Genomic DNA, 21191 nt, shown 5'->3' with positions numbered 1-21191 from the left:
GATTCTCTGTTGCCAGAGCTAAGCTATAAGCAACACTGGGTGTGCTCTGGAAGAGATTTAAGGGTTAAAACACTAAAATACAGCAACTGGGAAAGAGAGTGAGAAATGAGAGAGAAGCAGCCCTGCAGCCACAAGTGCAGAAGGAGGGCAGGAGGTGCTCCAAGCATGTAGCAGAAGTTCACTGCAGCGCATGGAGAGCATGGTGGAGCAGGAGGTCTGTGGAGACGCCACCTGTGGGGCCCTGTGATTGAGCAGTGTGCTGCTAAAGAATGGGCCCCATGGTTACAGAGCTGTGTTGGAGCAGAGCTTAGTGAGTTGCAGTCTATGGGAAACCCAGGCAGGATCTGTTCAGGAAGGATAGCATCCCATGGAAGGGACCCCACATGGAGCATGGGCAGAGAGCAGCTGTGAAGGAAAGGCAGAGATGGACTCACTACAGCCCCCATTCCCTGCTGTTGCACATGGGGAGGAGGTAGAAGAGGGTGGATAGGGGGATGGTGGTTTTAATTTGCTGTGAATTCTCATTGCTTTAGTCTGTTAGTAATAGGCAGTAAGTTATATTAATCTCCCTAGACTGAACCACCACATTGTCCTATGCCACACAATAAAGAGAACAATGTGTGTAGAGTACAGAATCAGGCAGATGTATGTGGCTTTCCAGGCACTGGGGAAGCAGTCTCTGTCTGAATGAAGGCCTTGTGTCTTTTTCAAAAATCATGTTCCTAAAGCTGGTATCTGTCTTTTTGAAACAGGAGGATGCTATTCAGAAAGAAGGACACGTGCGATGGGGTGAAGGCTTCGTCCTGGTCTATGACATCACGGACAGAGGCAGCTTTGAGGAAGTTCTACCACTCAAGAACTTGTTGGATGAAGTTAAAAAACCCAAAAATGTCACTCTGATCCTGGTGGGGAACAAAGCAGACTTGGATCACTCCAGGCAGGTCAGCACAGAGGAAGGTGAAAAGCTGGCCACAGAACTAGCATGTGCTTTTTACGAGTGCTCTGCTTGCACAGGAGAGGGAAACATTATGGAGGCCTTCTATGAGCTCTGTCGTGAGGTACGGCGTCGAAAGATGGTCCAGGGCAAGACTCGGAGACGAAGCTCCACCACGCACGTCAAGCAGGCTATTAATAAGATGCTTACCAAAATCAGCAGCTAAAAAGATCTGTACTAAGCCAGAAAAGCATTATAGAGCATATTAGCTTGTGGTAGGGACAAGGCAGGCAGAGCACATTTAATAAAAAATGGTCAAAGCTTTGCTATTAAAAAAATAGAAAACTGAAACCACACCACTTTTTGAGTAGCATGGAATCAGACTTCTTCCTGTTTCAAAATGTATTATAGCCACACTGCTTTGGGCTAACGTGGAAAAAACAAACAAACAAACAAACTCCAAAGGACTAAATGATTGTGGGGGTTGGCACTCACAGAGTATTTTCTGCTTCTTCAAGGCTGGCTCCAATCCCCTGCAAGTCAGTAGTGCCTAAACATCATTCCCAGCCAGCCAACTGCTCGGTAGCCACTTACTGGGAGAGTAACTCAGTCTTCAGTCCAGCAACAACCATCACAACTGGTAATCTCAAGGACTGAGGCTGCTGTGTTGCACCAGAAGGTTCATCTGACACCTTTCACCAGCTCTAAATTGGCGCATTGTGTGCTTTTACTCCAAACAGTCCTTCCTTGTTGTCATTTTGTCAGATCTATGAGTGCTGATGTTCTTAGCGAGTTATGCAAAAAGTACAGTAAATGGTCTTTTTCATGGAATGTTTAGCTAGCAAGACAAACATTTCAATGGAGCTAAAGTTCAGCTGCTTTTTGAGATCCTCTAAAACTAGAGAATTCATCAAGAAATAATCAGCTAGTCCAGTGGCATTTCAGTGTTTCCTCCTTGAAGTACAGTTCTGTACTTTGGGAAATGGGAGTGTATGCATCAGGAGATTAAGGATAACCACATTTCTGTTGATTTCATTATGGGTAGTTTTTAGCTTTTGTTTACAATTCTGTTTTGGATTTATTTCAATTCAAGTAGTTTCCCTTGCTCTATCTTCCACTGAAAAAAAATTCAAACCATAGGAAGTCAAATGTTTAAATTCTGAGCCCGAATGTATGTAGGCTGCTCTGAAAGTATCGCCTGCTATTTTTTTTTCCATGTAAAGTGACAAAAACTACAAAGAGCACAATAGCACTATTTCATAGAGAAAATTCTCAGCTACATAACACTACTTTTCAACACAGTTACCACCGTCAGCTGATTTATGCAGATGAGTTGATAGGGACACTCCTCATTTCATGGTGTGACAGCTGTGCATAGCCATCTGGAACATGGCTTGTCTTTCATGTCACTGTCACCACTGCAGAAATGCACCACCCACTGCGTCATTGTGCTGACATACACTGTTTGGTCTCCAGAAACATTCAGCAAGTGTCCATGAATGTCAGTTGGTGCCATTTTTTCCACGTGAAGGAATTCAGTGACACACCGTTGCCTCATACACACTTGCATGTCAGATGCCATTCTTTAAGACTGCCCCTCTGCTCCCATCTGTCACACGGCAACAAAATGTAACAGAATATTGGTGGGAAGGTTCAGCCACTACTGCCATACCACCTCTGACATTGTGGCCAACATAATAGAATAAGTGGTATTACTATTAGAGCAGCCCTCGTGAATCAGTTGTGAACGGCCTTCACCATATCAAAAGGCCCTAATTTCCAGTTGTTTAACTTCCAGATGTTGCTTGAAGCATCTGTGGTTTAAACCAGCAGTTTTTTTGTGGTTCTATCTGGCATTTTCAAGAGAAAGTGCATTTTATCATATTTTGTTTCTTGGGATAAAAGGCATTCAGTTTTTTTTCTCCTGTTCTTCCCTCATGTCTCATATTGAAGTGAGCTATCAAGTTTTCCTCTGTCTACTTGTCTTAACTGTAGTAGTGAAGTCTTCTAGAAGAAGAGATACAGGAACTATCACTGGAAGATGTTCAGACAGTGCTTGCCTCACCAACGATGTTGCATCCCTTTAGACATCTTTGTGTGCTGCTCAAACTGACATCATGTAGAACCACAGCCAAAGGGTAGGTTGACAAATGAGATTATTAGCAGTACTTTATTCTGAAGAATAGTCCTCTTATAGCAACTGCTTACAACTTTATTCTCCACTGCTTTGGACTTCATATGGTTATTCGCCTTTGTGAGGAAATAACACCAAAAGGCTATCAAATCCAATTTGCTATAGATGTTCAAGAGTGAGGATATCTGGTAGGACAGCACTTCATACAGTTGTAGGTAGCCATATAAATGATGGAACATCTGTTGGAACATTGGCTGGAGAACCAAGTCTGTATCCCCATGGACAGAGAAATGTCCCAAGTACAAAATTCTCAAAGCACTGGCTTAAAGATACTTACCAAAGTAACTTTTTTAAAAAAAAAAAGAAAAAAGTTTGCATTAATGAAAATCACATTCAAATGTATTTTTGCTGTTGTTTATTTCCTCTGTTTCCCATTGTAGATAGTGAAAATTCATTCCAGTCTTTCAGAATCAATATTTCTGTTTTGGTCCTCATATTCAGGCACGTTGCCATACATCAGCTACACACTCTGCAATCGAAATGACTGTGTGCTTCTGGACAGGCGGTTTTGGCAACAGATCACATCACTGTTGACACATTTGTTCCCAAACTATTGGTCATGCCTCTAACTGTTGTAAAATAAATAAATAAATGAAATAAAGAGGAAGAGAGGTTTAGCCAATTTTTAATTCTGTTAGTAATATAGAATCAACACGAATGTGAGAGTTAAATGAATGCACTGACAGTCATTAGCTGAAGGTCTGAACTTGCATACATGTACGTTACAACTTTATGAGAAAGAGTAAGCATTTGCAAGTTCAGGCACTAAATCAGTCTGTTATCTTTCACATCAGTGCTGTTGTATGAATCTGCAGCAAACAAAATCCTTACCTGCAATCCTATAGGAATGCAGCTGATGGGGAAGGTCATCATGTTAATATTGTAAGCAATGATTTATCCCTCTCTAAGACAACATCAACAGCTCTTTTCTCTGAAATCCTGTCTTAGATTTCAGAGTAGAGAAGCATTTAAAATACAAAAACATTAATACATGAATTACAAGAAAAAATAAAGAAATCATATTTGTATTAAGAGAGTTGAAAGGAAGGAAAGCCTAAGGTATGACCATAATACTTTCCAAAAGAATCCCAGTGAATTATATATATGTAGTGTTATGGGGAAGTTATAAAATCTCCATGAAAGAAAATATTCCACTGTGCAAACATTATTTGTTACATAAAGAACCTCTAATAAAAATAGTAACATTTCTTTGCAAAGACTGAATTTGGAAACTGCCGAACATGATAAACATTCAGTCAGAAAGGAGGCTGCTATTTTATGACCTTTCCTCCCACACAAATACGAATTTCTTTACTTAATTGCTCCTTTTTTTTTTTTTTCCCCCTCGGTGTAATAGGCTGCTTGACAAACCAATTATAGTAGAGTCTATTATAATCTATTGATACATACGACATAGCATTAAATGCAATTTGATCTACTGTTCCTCACAATGTAGCAATATAATATTGGCTATGCTATAAATGTGTCGTATTTCTACAGTGTGCAAATTGAGCCCCGGCGTGCGCAAGCACTGGAAAGACCAAATGCAACATGAATTTGCATTCAGTAGCCATTTTGCAGCACATATCAACAGCTTAAATTCTGTTTCTAATGCTGCTATTTACATAGACAATGCTAACAATTGGTTCCTCTCCTCTGCTCTTTCCATTTCGGCAGAGGGAGGACAGGAAGGAAGAAAAACTAAAAGGGGGAGGAAAGGTGAAATGGACACTTGTTACCTGCAACAAGTTGATTGTCATTTATGAAGTTTTTAAATATTTATCTTCAATTGATGAAGAGTTAGTCATGCCCATGCTGTGAGACCTGGATCAGGAACCAAGACTTCCCTAGAACTTTGAGAATCTTCATATCTGGGGGTTCGGTGCAACCAAGGATGGAAGTGAGGGTCAGCCATTGAATTTGCACCTGGATCCAGACACGTTGTCCCCAAACCTGGGGATGGTTGCATCTGGCAGTTTGCTACAAGGCTAGTTGATTTTTATATATATAATGATCTGTATGCATTTTTACATTAAAAATATGAAAGCTTGTGCTTGTAGATAATATATAAGAAAAAAATAAAAAAAAAATGTGCTGTCCGTACTGAACTCTTTTGCATTCATTTTCTGTTAGTTATCTCCAAAACGCTGTTGTGTAGCTTTCAAATGATCATTTCCAGAATTCCTGAGTCAGGGTTTTTACGCTTTATCTTAGAAAACAAACAATGAATTTTGTCTGAACAAGCACCTCAGCATTTGGATCAGTTTATTTGATCTTATTTGGCTGCTAAGCCTAGAATCAAGAGGTCAAACAGAATCTACAGTGAAACACAGCCCAGAGAAGCAGTGGATGCTCCATCACTGGAGGCATTCAAGGCTAGGTTGGATGGGGCCCAGGGCAGTCTGAGCTCGTTGGTGGCAGCCCTGCCCATGGCAGGGGCTCGGAAATGAATGATATTTAAGGTCCCTTCTAACCCAAGCCATTTTATGGTTACCAATTCAAAGCTGATCAAAAGTGGTACAATGCCACAGTTATTAAATGATGTCATTGAAGCACACTGGAAAGCCTTTTTCACACTCACGCTTACTAAAATAAGATGGGTCTTAATCCCAAGCTTCTCAGGTAAAATCCCAGAATGAGAGGTCTAGGAGATAATTGCCATGGATTTGGTTGCAGCCAAACACCTGCCAACAGCTATGCTCATTTTCCAAGGACAGACACAGTCTCCTTATTCTGAAGAGAAGGTACGTTGTAAGTACCTTGCATAAGGTACAGTAGCCAATCACACACAGTTTGGGTACTAAGCTGTAGTGGAGAAAGCCACATCACAGCTATGGAGAACTAGCAGCAATCACTTCCTTGTTTTCCTCCAAACCTGGGCCAATGAAGTAATCCAAAGCTAAATATTGAATAGGTGAATGGCAGCAAGTGTGTAAGCATGCCACCACTGACAGAGCAGTATGTGATATCCAGATGCAGGATCTATGCATTGAGGTGGACTCCCCAAGCTAGGTAAAGCGTTTTTCCACTCTTAGCCTCAACAGCACTGCAAAGCAGCTCTGAGTTATGTCAAGCTGCACTGTGACTTGCTTCAGTTAAAGTAATGCAAAGTAAATGCAGTCACAATGGCTATATATAAACAGTGCTTCGGATTTCTTTTATCTTAGTTTTAATGACTCAAACTATTTGCATATCTTGACAAGAAAAGAAAAATGGAGGCTTTAATTAAAAAGAGTTCCTTGGCAGATTGATGTATCTGCCTTTATGTTCTTTGAAAAATGAAATATATGATGAAAACAGTGTCATTTTAGAAGCCCTGATGTTACTCGCTTTGGTTCCATTACAGGCACAAGGCACTAATTACTGCAGGGTTATGACAATACAGAGCAGCAGCTTGTCACCTTTGTGAGGTTACCAGGAGGCGATAATGATGGTCTGCGAGGCTTGTTCAGCCTGCTTTCTGTAAACACATTTGCACAGGAGAAAAGCTATTAGCACAGCTGACACCAGAGACAGTCCAAGTTCCTGGGGCAGGACTTCAGTGACGCTAGGGACTTAAACTACGGATAGGTCAGGACTCCAGTTCACAGCTTTGATGGCCAACACATGGAGAAAGCACAGCCAGCCTGGCTCCTAAGCTTGAAAAATGTAACCTCCATTTCCAGCCCACTGTACAAAGGTAGGAAATTCAGAGGTAAGTTCACACTGCTGACAGACATTTAATAAATCAAAGAATAGGATGGAAGTTATCTTCTGACTTTTTTGGACTGATCGCTTTCACCTCTGCTAAATTTTCCAAAGCAGAAGTAGTTTTGTTTTTCCAATGTCATTGTCCTAATGTCAGGTTTTTTATATGGTAGGTGTTCATTTACTCTGGTATTTGGAGATGTTGTGTGGACAGAGAGGCTGTGTAACAGCTCAGAGGTTTCTCTTGCAGGAATGCAATATTTACTTACACCTCTGGATGTGAATTCTTAAAGCTGAACACAGCTGTTCTGAAGAGTTGGAAAGCTGTTTTTGCTGATAAGGGATTGTCTCATAGATAAAGCATAGACCTGTTTGGCAGCTGCCATGGTCCTAATCCTGATAAAAACATTCTGCATCATGAGGGTCCACCGTGAAATATTAAGCTGCATAGTAATAGCAGATCTCAAATCAGATCTCAGATCTGTTTCCCATTTAGGTGGCACAGAGAAGGTAAGGTGCTGGAGCAGGCTGCTCAGAGAGGTTGTGGATGCCCCATCCCTGGAGGTGTTCAAGGCCAGGTTGGATGGGGCCCTGGGCAGCCTGGTCTGGTATTAAATGTGGAGGTTGACAGCCCTGCTTACAGCAGGGGGGTTAAGGCTTCATGATCTTTGAAGTCCCTTCCAACCCAGGCCATTCTATGATTCTATGATGATTCTATGATCCAATCTATACTTCTTTTTTTTTTTTTCAATCATATATATATATACAATTAATGATATATAGATTAGATACTTATATATATAGATTTAGTACACTAACACTGTAATGAAACAGGTGATTTTGAGGTTTAGATTTTTTTTTAAAATTTTTGCAAGTACAACTGGGAAGAAGTGAAACTATTATTATGATGTAACAGATATTATTAAGTGTGGAATTTGCAATTAATGCCAGGTTTCCAATATCCTGCTATATTTTAATAAAGTTTCAGGATTGTTCAGTATTTCAGTTAGTTTTTAAGCTATGGGAAATATAACATATCTAAATAACTTTACTCAGTATTACTATGGCTGTCTTATTCATGATTCACTTTCAACAAAATCAGCTGCAAACATAAATCTACAATTTTTTTTGAGAAATTTGGAAGCTCATTCTTTCCTGAAATTTTAACAACTGAAGCATGATAAGAGAATATATTGAGTTGTGCAAGATAAATATTGGACCAAGAAGCTCTGGAATTCTGGGTAAGCCACCAAAGAACATCTATACTTCCACTACAGTATTTCCACCAAAATTACGTTTAAGATCTCAGGATTGTCAGAGTGAAGAACACGTACCTTCGAAGCAATAATTAAACAAGTAATGTTTTCTGATGTCAGTAAGTTCAGTCACTGAGAGGGTTCACTGCTGCAGGGAGACGTGATGTCTCCTATGCACAGGTCTGGTATGTTATATCAACATTTCATTTTATTCACTTGGTTTTGTGCTGCTCATCACTTTTACAGGTGAGAACTGCATAATTATGAGCTTAATCTGAAGTCCAAGATCAGTTGTTAACCCAAAAATCTCTCACAGTACCCATTCCTCAACTGCCAAGAACAGCAGTAGAGCTGAGTGCAAGGTTTTGTAACAAATAGAGAAAACATCAAAATTATATCCTCTAACCTCCTTTTTCTTTTTAATAAAAGAGGAAATTTGGCCATAGAAAAGTGAATCAATTGTCTGAAGCCATCATGATGGCTTGTAAAATGCCAGCAATGGAACACAGCAGCTCAGTCTTCCATTTCTGCTTTCAAAAACCCAGAAAATTCATTTGGAGCTTTAATTTCCATTCAGTTTCTGCTTAGAGAGAAACAAGCAAAAAGCAGCTTTAAAAATAAAACCGACATGTTTCTTTCTTTTCTTAAGATTTCTCTGTGGTGAGCTTTATCTATTTTCTATTGTCCCATAGATAACTCCAAATCTATCCTTCTGACTTGAAGCTATAAAGATCTCTTTGCCTGTTAGGGAAAGGCAGACAGAGATCCGCAGTTTCACAAAAAAGCCCTTGATAGAACACTGAGGATACACACGTGGTATCCAAAAATCTTGTATCTCATAAGAATATACATAATATCAACCAGATTTATATAAGTATTCCACTCAATTTAGTGCAAATCTAGGACAGAAGTTTGTATCTACTCCAAATTATTTCCTTTCCACAGTCCAAAATTGGGGTATATTTCTCCTCATTGGAGTACTATTCAAACCAAAGCAGTGAGTGCTATTAACAAAATTAAATACACCTCGTTTTGTTGTGCCAAAATATATTTAACACAAATCCGTAAACAAAAGAATGGTAAGCCTATGTGATCTGTTAAAAACAAACAAATGTTGGCAAAGTTCTACAAATACCATATCTTTTTGTAGCCACACGAGTTGCCTTTTCTTCTTTTCTCTGTTTTTCATTACTTGAAACAACCATAATAAATGTGAAAAGCCTGTAACTTCCTTTGGGACTTTCTCTGGAGGACATCACTGCTTTGGTGTGCAGCTAAAATACTGCTAACAAACACAATGAGAAGAATTTTGGGAATGGTATCAGAAATACAAAAAGTAATTTTAGAGAATGACGAAGGTAAGGGTGAGCTCTTCAGACTTCCTAGAAAAGAAACTAATTAAAGCTCCCTGAAGGACTCTGACATTTATTCATAGTGATGAGATGCTATTTAATCTCAGATTCTTTTGAAATAATTATTACTGCAGGGAAAAGAGATGTATGAGATAGGATGTTTTGAGTAGCAATCCATCAGGTGTTCGCTTCCAAGCTGACTATGTTATTGTTCTGGAGCAAAAGGTTAGTTATCAGTCTGCCATCAGAATTTCCCCACTGAAAACTAGTGCCACTCCACATTTTTCAAACTGTCAGTAGAAGACAGAGCTTGCAAATGAAAGATTGCAGTGAGATGCAATGATCTTTATGGGTCCTTTCCAACCCAGGATATTCTATGACTCCATGATTCCAAATTTACCTTCATAGCTCTTCAGCATTTTGGGAGCTTTTAGGGATGGCCCAGGACAGAAAACCAAAATTTACCAGACACATCAGTAACATGACAGTCAGGATGTTCTGCTACGCTTTGCCCACATGTTGGCCCAAATTTTCACCAAACTCCAGGTCTTCGTCCTCTTTAGCAAAAATCTTCCTACAAATATCTGATGCAAAAAGTTAACAACTGTTGAGTGTTTTCCATTTTTTAACTGAAACATTTAGAAAACATTTAGAAAGAGCAATCCCAAAGCATTTTACTTTAGGCATTACTGTCATAACCTCAGTGAAAATACCTAACTAGCTGTTTAGGACAGCTATTTCTCACAAACTTGTTAAAAAGAAAATATGTACAGGATAGCCATTCTGACCCTTCCTGTGAGCTCATTCAGTATGCCCTGTGTTCTCGCTCAGCAGCCACAAACCACAGGGTCTGTGGGAGGTACTTTGCTATACTTTGCTGAGAAGCATTAATACTGCAGTGTCTAGCTCCTTTCAGGAGCTTCCCCTTGCTTTGCATCGGTATGCACAACTCCTCCCTCCTGAAATCTCCTTTTAGTCTCATTACTAGACCTCCTATTCTCTTGCCAGGCCTCTGTTCTTGCTTCCAACACTCCGCCTCATGTCTGTGTAAAACTCTTCCACAGCACTCCCTTCTGTCAATGTCTGGCTTGGTCTGTGCCTTCCTTCAATGACTAAATTATTATCCCATTATCCCAATCTATTATTCAGAAAGGTCAGTGAGGCCCTGCTCAACTCCATGACTAGGCTTAGGCATGTCCTCATACCCTTGCTGTATGCTCCACATTTGCTTCCTGCAAACAAAGCCTTCCCCAAGCTCTTCTGCCTCTCTTGCCTCCAAAGCTACAGAAACTCTGATGCTGCCAGGTGGCTTGGAAATACACATGCCATGAAAACAGAGCAAACTTTAGCACTGCAAGCAAGCATAGGTCAATCAAGCTATGCTGATTAAGATTACTTGCTACTCTGTCCCAAATCCTCTGCAAGACTTAATATGTGTTTCTTTTACAATTAAGTGTGTCAGTCTAGGTTTTAATGCTGTAGTGCTAGGTTACTGCCAGTAACAATAAGCAATAGAGGGACAATGGCGGGATTTAATCCAGCTTCTCCCAACCTTTTGTTCAGTAGAGTTCTTTTTTTTCAGAAATTCTCATGATCTCCAATAAATTTTTATTAAGGTAAGTTGCTTTATTAAAATAGCTACAAGGAACACGTCATAGCCTCCTAGATTGTGTGAGTAGGCTGAGGTTAATAACTGCTGGTTTTCTCAATTTTCTAGATTTGAGGATGAGTACAGGGAACAACAGTTCTCAAATCAAGGAAAAAACAATTCCAAATATTTTTAATATTATTTTTTGTTTAAGAGTCTGAGGATTAACTTTTTTTTCCCCTTATTATTCTGAAACAACTCCTTTAAGATAAAGGAGGCTATGAAGACTTGTAGAATGTATGTAATTGAACTTAACTTGCAGGAAGACTAAGTGAAATGCAGAAGTCAATCCAACATAACGCTCTGACAGCTTCTACTATTCTCACAGTGACTGAGAATTAAAGAGAATGCACAGTTCAGTACACACATTTCCAAAACAGCCAGTATATTTCAGATGGAAAAGTGTAACATGTTTTAGGTTCCCTGGGTTGTTCCTTCTGCCTGTCTAGCCCAGGTCTTAAGTCAGAAAATAATGTCTATATTGTCCAAAGCTCATTTACATCCATTCACACATTTGAAAGCCTGTTTCCCATTTAGGTGGCACAGAGATCCTTAGGGCTGTCTCATTCTCTGCTTACTTGGGGATCCAGCAGGGAAAGATCACTGCTGACCTCCCCATCACCCTTCTCAGCATACCCAATGCTTTCTTGTTCCTAAGGCTGGGCTCCCCATGTCACTTGTCACCAAGTGAGAAGTGGAACAGTACCTTGAGCCTCCTGAAAGACATTTCACAGAACTAGTCACTAGTTCTGCCTCAAGGAAAAATCTCTGATGCAAACACTTTCTGAGAACCAGCACACCACCTAGGAGGGGTCTGCAAGCCTCAGAATCACAGCATCGCAGGACTTTCATGTGGCTTGATGTGTACTTAGCCACACCATTCAGCTGACCAACAACTCCAGCTGCAGATGATGACTCTTCATCTATCATCTGTACTTGATTTACAGCCACAGCATGTGTTTCATGTTAGAAGCAAAAGGGCTCTGCACTTTTCACACATGGCTCTTCGTGGAATTGATCCAGTTGCTTCTGTGACCCAATCCGAACTTTGAACACAAAAAGCCCAAAGTGTGGTGTTTTCAACATGCAATTATTGTGTCTGTGGAGCTCCAAGAATGAAATAAGCTGCTTCTAATTATGTGAACTGAATGTGCGTTGATGGCAAACTTCAGTAGTACTCATGGAGTTTTCAGAAACTCCCAGAGAACAGTAAATGTATCATTAAGACTGCTGAGAAGCTCTTTTTCTGATTTCTTTTTTTTTTCTTTCAAAGATATACAGCTGGGAGGACTAGAACACACAACAGCTCATAAGGACCAGTACCAAGACAAAGTATGGCTTTCAACTGCCCTTTTTTGATGCTGAGCAAACTAGGTAAGAACTATTTCAGATTTCACTGAAGTCAACAAAAAGCATTCTCTGTATGTTTTCAGGAGCTTTGGGATCTAAATCTTTATCCTCACAATTCTATTCTCTTAACTAGGTACAAGGGATAAATAAACTGATTCCTAACAGCCCTTTCTATATTTCTATAGCATGCCATGGGGAACACGCTCTGAGCTCCTGGCACAGTGAGACCGTGAACTCCACATTTGGGATACAGTAGATTAAAAGTGAATACTGATCATCACATCAAAAAGTCATTGTCAATCCATTCCAGACTAGCCGTGATAGGCTATCTAATTGTTCAACTGTCTTAAAAGAATTGCTTTCTTCATATTATTAGTAGATGGGCAGCCAACTGCCAAAGCTGTCACTAAGTCCATACAAGAACAGCTTCCTGTCATTCCCATGACAGTGGTGTCTTTCTGACACCACTCATTTCTTGAATGAGAAAAAAAAAAGAAATACTTAAAGATAAATCTTTCATTATCACAGGATTTAACAGAGAGAGGGAGAAGAAGATGATATACATATGCATGAAAGCACACAATAAAACTGTCAAGGTGATTCATACAATCACCAAGGTTGGAAAAGACCTCTATAACCATCCAGTTACCAGCACTGATTTCAAAGGCTTTGATAGCTCATGTGGAGCTACTTTTCCACAAAGTCTGCCTCCATCTTGGGTCCATCAACCCATCTTGCACTCTTGTAACTCAACTAATGACACCATTTAAGGCCTGTTTACTTTCTTCCTGTACCCATCTCTGTAGGTAACTTCTCCTTTCCAATTCAGTAAAAAAACACCTTCATTGTCAAGTCAACAACATTGATTTCCAAGATACTTACCAGAAGAGTTCAAAGTGCGTTACTTAATCTTTGGAGATGAGAGATTTACTTTCTCTTCCATAAATTCTGCCCAGTGCCAAGCAATTTGTTAACACCATATAGGATTAGAGTAGTGATACTTGGCACACTTCTTATTTTGGCTTTTATGCAGAGAAAATTCTAAAATAAAATCTCCGTTACTTGTTACTTTGCTTTTCATCTAGAAAATTTTCCTATGATGATAGCATGCATGAATTTGCATTACTACATTAGGACTTTCCTTATTCTCACTCACAACAAGGAGATTTTGTCATAGAAAGGACTGCAGAAAAGGATAGAGCAATAATGAGCATCTTATTAGCAATGTAAGTTGAAAGGAAAAGATTTGAGTAGATAGAAAAAAAAATTATATTTTCACTTATAATGTCAGCTGTTTCTGGTAAATGGGAAAGGTAAAAGCATGCAAACCTTACTGTATGCAGTTATTAACTTTGCTTCTTCTTCTCCTGCGATTGTTTCTTGTCAATAGGAAGTCAGTTACCCATCCTTAATGGATCACTTTCTTTTATGCTTAATATGATTTCATACTCATACAAACTTATTTCAAACTTTTGGGAAAAAAACTAATTAACTGGTGATGGGACGAGGGCATGACAATTCCATTTTAAAATATAGTATACTGAATGTAAGCTTTGTAGCTTTCTCACTCAGTTCACAGTTGTTCCAATGTTGTGTTTTTTTTTCCTGCCCTGGATGTTTACCCTAGAAATCTTCTCCCAGACATGATGCTGCACATAAAGAAAAGAAAATACACCCAAGAGCTGCTGTCATTTCTTTGTACTAGTTGGCAATGCTGAAAGCCATCTTGAATTGGGTCCACAAATTCATCAGTTTATGAAATCATAAGAGTGAGTACAGTGGTGGCTTTTTTTTTCCTACAGAATGACTGATATTTCTTTTTTTAATTTACAAATATAGTATGATCTAGTACAGGAACTACTCCAGTGACGGTTTACAGGGACAATATCTCAGCAGAAGGGAATGGACCTCTATTCAAGTTCATCTGAACACACACAGAAACCTTAAGAGCTGAATCTAAGAATTTAAAGTCTGCTTTGGGCTCTGCTAGAAAACTCCTGGCATCAGGCTCTGATTGCTCATTTGAAGAGAAAAGACTGCAACACTTATTGACCCATCAGGATTCCTGAGCGTTGATTTATTAATGGAGCTGACTCGCTTGTTTCATGTACACCTCAATCACATCCTCTGACATCTTCTGCTATTCATTGGAAATGAACTCTTTCCATCCAGGGAATTTTACCCTAGACGGCTGAGACTACATAGTTATTACACATTGAAAAGAGACTACTCAAGCAGATCCAGACTGTTAGGATGAAGAAACCATAATTGGAGACGGTATGGTTTGCTGCTGTGCTTCTCAACCACAGAGCTAGGTCACCAGAGGTGAAGGTAAATGTGTCTGTGTTGTAGTTACTCTGGCAGCTCTTTGCAGTACACAAGGCCTTGAAAATTTTACTAGACAATGAAAGAAAGATAAACATAGTTCCTTCCTCTTTCTCTTCAAAGTTGGGCTTTCTTAACTCATTAAATCCCACAGAAAACTTTACAATAAACTTGCCTCCACTCTCACTTTTCCTCCCTGTGTAGCCCTTCTATTACAAGTGTGAAAATACAGTGACATTTTTGTATCATTAATAGGCGATAACTAGCTAATAAGAGGGAAAGAAAAGATGAAACCCAATACATTGCTGTGTATAAATTCTGGACACTCTACTGGTTCTGGAGTATTTTTCCTACTATTTGATTTCAGTAAAGTCACTTCAGTTTTCCCTGAGCCTGCTTCTTCTTCGTAAGTGGGAGAAATGAAATATTTACTTTTTTGAGATTCAAATGTGAAATGCATTTAATGACAGTTTAGAAGCACTGATCAGAGCAACTCAGCAAAGATAGACAAGAACTAGGCCAAACAGAAATGGCAGATTATAACTAGAAGAGTGATAACTTCAAAAATGTGCTTAACCACACAAGATCTTGTTTACCAGATATTTTTCCAGAAAATTTTCATTTTATGACATCATTATAAATTGAATAATCTGAATTTAAGATACTCACCCAAAAGAATCCCTATGACTTTGGCATTTCTTGGTGCAGAACATTTCTCATAGCTAGTTTTACTATTACTGCATTTTTAAGATAACAGAGTAACATGGCCAATACTTTGATGTATGATGAAACAGAATTTACAAGAATTTCTATGTTGAATATTTTCTAAAGAAAGCAATAGAAAGAACTATGGCTTGAAGAAGACACTGACATAATGAGTTGTAGACCTTCAATCTTAAAATAACAATGAACAGAATCTTTGGGGGCAGCATTTTCTGTGTTGTAAATGCACTGAGGTCCAGTGTGCTGAAAATTGAAAATTTGGCCAGAAACATGTTACTGAACAGTGCATGGGTTAGTGACTTAGTGAAAGTTTCAGTTTTCTATCAGTGCAAGGATTATCTACAGAGTTCAGAGTACCAGTGTCTATCAGGTAGCAAGGTGCTGAAAGAAATAAAGGAATCTAGAGATGATGATGTTTCTGTTCCAAAACCCCTTTGCTTTTACTACTTTTAGAAAAGGGTTCCAAACTGTGGAAAGAAGATGGAATACAAGTTCCAAACTTCACAGCTGGAACATATATATCCCATGAGCTGATCTGAAACAGGTCTGAATATCCCTCTAATTTGGATGTTATTCAGACTTAGATTCTGTAGCAAGACCCAGATTGAGGTATACCGATGTCTAGATTCATGTGACAGTAAACATGTAAACTAAGCTGAGTTCAAAGTCCAGGTCAGAAAATTTCCACAGTCCCAACATAAGCAACTCCCTTCACTTTGAGAAACTCTGAAGGGTATTACATACTGCTGAAGTACAGAGAGATAAAAGAACCATGGTTAGGGTCAACAGGCCTATTCCTGATTTTAAGGGAAAGGCTTTAAAAGGAGTGCAGAGAAGGCAAGCCCTAAAGAAAATAATTAGTCAAGCAAAAACATTTATACTGGATTGTGGGAACAACCTGAAATGATTTTCCCTTTGGGACCTCAGTTGCAGAGGCTTTGCAGGCTGTCCCAGAGACTCTTACTGTCTTTGGGTCATGAAGCTCCACAGCTGCTTTCTGGGGAGAAAACTACCAGAACTAGGGGAAAATGAACTACAGGGAGGAGGAAGATGCCTTAACAGCCTGCTTGCAGTGGAAGAGGTCATCTTATGTAGGAAATCACAATAGAGGTCAGCAGACCATATTAATTAAATTCTGCTACTTTCTGGAAATAAGATATCACAGTAGATGAAGATTAGCAATAAGAGATAATGAACGTCTGCACTGAATGCAGAGAGAATGGAGAAGGAAACAGGCCTTCTTGACAGTATCTAGAAATGAAATGGAAAAGTGATGTTTGAATATGAACACAAGCCTTAAGATTTTTTTCTTCTTTTTCCTTTTCTTTTTCTCTTTTTCTTTTTCTTTTTCTCTTTTCTTTTTCTTTCCCTTCCCTTCCCTTCCCTTCCCTTCCTTTCCCTTCCCTTCCCTTCCCTTCCCTTCCCTTCCCTTCCCTTCCCTTCCCTTCCCTTCCCTTCCCTTCCCTTCCCTTCCCTTCCCTTCCCTTCCCTTCCCTTCCCTTTCCTTTCCTTATTTTGCAAGATTAATTTTAGAAAATATGTAGAAAACCCATGCACACATCCTGTAGCTGACTCCCTTTAGAGCTGGTTCTCAGCAAAGAATCGATTGGAACAATCTTTCTCTGGTATGCACCCAAAGAAGTCAATAAAACAACCCAAAAGAAGAAAAATTTTCCATTCTATGTAATCTGGAATATGTGAAACAGTTTTTATTAGAGAAAATGGAAAGAGAGGAAAGATCACCCTTCAGCTTAGATGTAGATTCCCTCAACAAATATTTGAATTCTTGCCAGTGTAGCTCCTGAACATATAAATAACTTAGTACAAGCCATAAAATAAAATTGGGGGACACAATAATGTTTTGTATCATTGGTTTCTAATGTTATGGTATCTGAGAAAGCATATATATTCACTTACATTTCACTAGATAGACATTTTGAAGGTTCAAAATATCACTGCAAAATTTCATTGGGTTTCCAGAATGTAAAACCATAAAACATATCCACATCTTCTGAGGCAAAGCACATTTGTGCTGTATTAAAGAGAGTATATTTTGTTCAAAAAAGGGGTAAAATACAAATGTACAAATGTGACATAAAGTTCACCAAGCATACATTTGAGTGGGTTTTCCATAGACTCATTTCTACAGTTGATGGAACAAGAAGACAGGATTACATTACTTGACTTTTTCAGATCAGTTTCCGGCTGCAAAATGCTTATGAATGTCAAATTTCCTCTTTGCCAACCGCTTGCCAATGGCTGTCAGCACCGGCCAGCAGGGCTGAGCAGCACTACCACCTAGTGGTACAGCCTTCCCTAGAGGTGAGCAGCCACGAAAATCTTACAGACCAAATGCTCCTCTTGCTGATGGTACCCAGAAGACACTGATCTCTTACAAAGTGGTACAAAACCCAGTGGCATTAATTTGCCAGTCTGACACAAAACCCAAACGGTGGAACATTACAGCAGTTTCACACGTCTTGATAGGAATAAGGTGGCTACAGATTCATAGTCATAGAATCATTAAGGTTAGAAAAGGTCTCTAAGATCAATTAGTCTAACCATCAAACCATCACACCATGCCCACTCAGTTATTAAGGTTTGAGAAGACATCCAAGATCCCCAAGTCCAACCCCAATCCACTCTCACAATGCCCACTAACCATGTCACCATCATACAAGCATCTATACAGCAGTTGGTCCTGTAACAGGCTAGAAAACTTTCCAGCATCTTATATAGGGAGGCGTCCAAAGACCATAGAATATGTGAAAGTTAAACAAGTAAAAAAATGGGATTAGGGAATTACATACTAAAAAAAAAAAAAAAAAAAAAAAAAAAAGAAAGGAAAGGAAAGAAAAAAAAACACATTGATGTGGTGTGAATGAAATGATTTATTTCAAATAAACCATAGATGGAGCCCCAGATAAGTTCCTGCAAGGGTGTCTCAAGCACTGAAACATTACTATGTTAAAAGTGGGGGATGGAAGCTGAGGACTTGCACAAAATCCAAGCCAAAATGAAGGCTTATTTTGCAATCCAAAAATACTGTTAGCCTAGTGAGGACATACACATGTAGCAGTCCAGAAGAAATGCTGAACACAGGTACATATCTGAGATCCATGACCTCTTCACAAAGTAAGAAGAAGCAAGTACCTTTATTTGACAACACATATCCTTTTTCTTTTTCTTTTTTAACTCTTAAATGAGAATTTCAATTCCCTTACCACACTACCAAAGGAAATGCAATTACAGAGTTCTCTGTAACTCTCCACAAAACTTGCTGACTACTACCCTTTAGTGATAATTAACTGGAGAGGTCCCAGAAGACTGAAAGTTTGCTCGTGTGACTACTGTTCACACGATCATGAGGATCTGGGGAACTACCAGCCTGTCAGCTTACCTCAGTGCCAGGAAAGGTCATGGAGCTGAATATCTTGAGGAGACCACACAGTATGTGTGGGACAACTGGGATATCAGGCTCAGCCAGTATGGGTTCACAAAAGGCTGGTCCTACTTTTTCTATGATCAAGTGATTTACCTGATGGATGACGGAAAGGCTTTTGACACAGTCTATCTAGATTTCAGCAAAGCCTTCAATACTGGCTCTCACAGTATTCTCCTGGAGAAGCTGCCAGCCCATGGCTTGGAAAGGTACACTCTTTACTGGTTAAAGAACTGGTTGGATAGCCTTGCACAGAAAGTGGTGATGAATGGAGTTAAATCCAGCTGGCAACTAGTCACAACTGCTGTTCCCCAGCACTTGATATTGGGGCCTGTCCTCTTCAATATCTTTATTGATGATGTGAATGAGGGCACTGAGAGTACCCTCGGTAAGTTTGCAGATGACACCAAGCTGGGATGAAATGTCAATTTGCCCTGGGTTAGGAAGAACTTTCAGAAGGATCTGGACAGACTGGATCACTGGGCTGAGGCCAGTGGGATGAAGTTCAACAAGATCAAATGCTGCATCCTGCATTTTGGTCACAAGAAAACCACACAATGCTACGGGCTTGGGGCAGAGTGGCTGGAAGACTATGAAGAAGAAATGGGCCTGGGGCTGTTAGTTGAAGCTCAGCTGAACATGAGCCAACAGAGTGCCCAGGTAGCCAAGAAGGCCAATGGCATCCTGGCTTGAAACAGAGCAGCCAGCAGGAGCAGGGAAGTGATACCTGGCTCTATACCTGGCTCTGGTGAGGCCACACCTTGAGTACTGAGATCAGTTTTGGGACCTTCACTAGAAGAAAGATATTGAGGCCCTGGAACGAGTCCAGAGAAGGACAACAAAGCTGTGAAGGGCCTGGGACACTAAGGCTGAGGTAACTGAGATTTGTTTAGTCTGGAGAAGAGGAACTCAGGTGAGACTTCATTGCTCTCTACAGCTCCCTGAAATGAGGTTGTGGCGAAGTGGAGATCAGCATCTTCTCCCATGATAAGACAAAAGGGAATGATTGCAAGTTATACCAGGGGAGGTTCAAGTTGGGTATCAGGAAAAATTTCTTCTCCAAAAGAGTGGTTGGGTGCTGGAATGGGCTGCCCAGGTAGTCACCATCCCCAGAGGTGTTCAGTAAATATTTAGATATGGTACTGAGAGACATGGTTTAGTGGGGAAATATTGCTGATAGGTGGATATTTGGACTAGAGGACCTTGGAGGACTTTTCCAGCCTTGGTGATTCTATTATCTCACCAGTTTCCAAATGGTAATTGAGGTCATGTCTAGTTAGTATGTGAATAAAATAAGCTAGTGAAGAAAAGGGATGAAGCTTCTGTAACTTACCTTATGATGGGAAATTACAGAAGAGGCTGTTTTCTAGCAGATCTCAAGAGAGCTAGTGACTGAGATGAGGGGTCAAACAGCAGTCTGCCTTTTTCTCCTGGCAGCCTTAAGAAGGGCAGTTGCTTTGCCAGGCCTTTCCCTTTCACATCCACAGTTTATACTGCACATCTGCAGTCTGTGTCTCAACAGACACATTTTACTCCACAGTTCCTACTGCATGAAGGGCTCAGAAAGTAGTTCTGCTGAGAAAACAGTCTAATGAAACACTCAGAGTTCTCTGGAGAGATGAGGAACAGTGAAAAAACTGGCTAAATGAAAGGTTGCCACACATCTACAAAATAAGAAGTCAGGCTCATCAATCTTTTGCTATCAAAACACTCTCAGACATACAAATCTCTCTGCTTGCTTTTGTGAAGCTGTTTCAGTGAAGCACAATAAATGCTAGAAAGTAAATGAGGATAGCAGAAGAGAATCAGTGAATTCAGATGGTGCAAAGCACATATATAAAGCAGAGTGATCCAGTGGAACTATCTGATCAGAATCTGGCTGCAATACAGTCTGCAGATAAATGCCCTGAGAGACTGATATTGTGGATGCAGCTCATCCTCATTCTGTGCCCTTAATACTAAGGAAGAAACTGAATGCCTTACCACTTAAGAGGCTGTGTAGCACAGCCTCTTACAAAAAGCATAATCTGCTTGTTTTGCTTCTGAGGCTTTGGCTGTGGATTGCCTTCAGTGAACTGGATCTGTTTCAGCTGGGAGCACATAGTCAGATACTGATGTTAGAAGAAACTCAGTGTAGTTTTTACTAAGAAACAGCATCTCCAGCACAGCGAGCAGACTCAGCTCTGACCTTAGAAAGACGTGTTAAATTATCAAATCCACTTTCTCCAGCACATCGGGGGTTTTACCATCCAGCTCTGGATTGAACCAGCCCTCTGCTAC

The 21191-nt window shown here is 39.8% G+C and overlaps 1 protein-coding gene and 1 long non-coding RNA gene across 4 annotated transcripts in view; both read left to right on the top strand.

Moving 5' to 3' along the window:
- RERG (RAS like estrogen regulated growth inhibitor) overlaps positions 1–5374 on the top strand; it is a 107110-nt gene extending 101736 nt beyond the window's left edge. For all 3 annotated transcript variants that reach the window (XM_048966538.1, XM_048966529.1, XM_048966548.1), the window contains exon 5: positions 753–5374. In XM_048966538.1, the coding sequence (XP_048822495.1) occupies positions 753–1160 (408 nt within the window). In that variant the 3' untranslated portion in view covers positions 1161–5374. The remainder of the gene's footprint in view (positions 1–752) is intronic.
- A 6677-nt stretch (positions 5375–12051) lies between these two features.
- Positions 12052–14272, top strand: LOC125702813 (uncharacterized). The gene is made up of 3 exons (XR_007380711.1): positions 12052–12221; positions 12345–12445; positions 14261–14272. It is a non-coding gene; the product is annotated as an uncharacterized LOC125702813 (long non-coding RNA).
- Positions 14273–21191: the final 6919 nt, after the last annotated feature.

This window comes from Lagopus muta, chromosome 1 (genome assembly GCF_023343835.1).
Source record: "Lagopus muta isolate bLagMut1 chromosome 1, bLagMut1 primary, whole genome shotgun sequence".
Taxonomy (NCBI): domain Eukaryota; kingdom Metazoa; phylum Chordata; class Aves; order Galliformes; family Phasianidae; genus Lagopus; species Lagopus muta.
The sequence above is the reverse complement of the archived record's forward strand: the minus strand, read 5'-3'. Positions and strand labels throughout refer to the sequence as shown.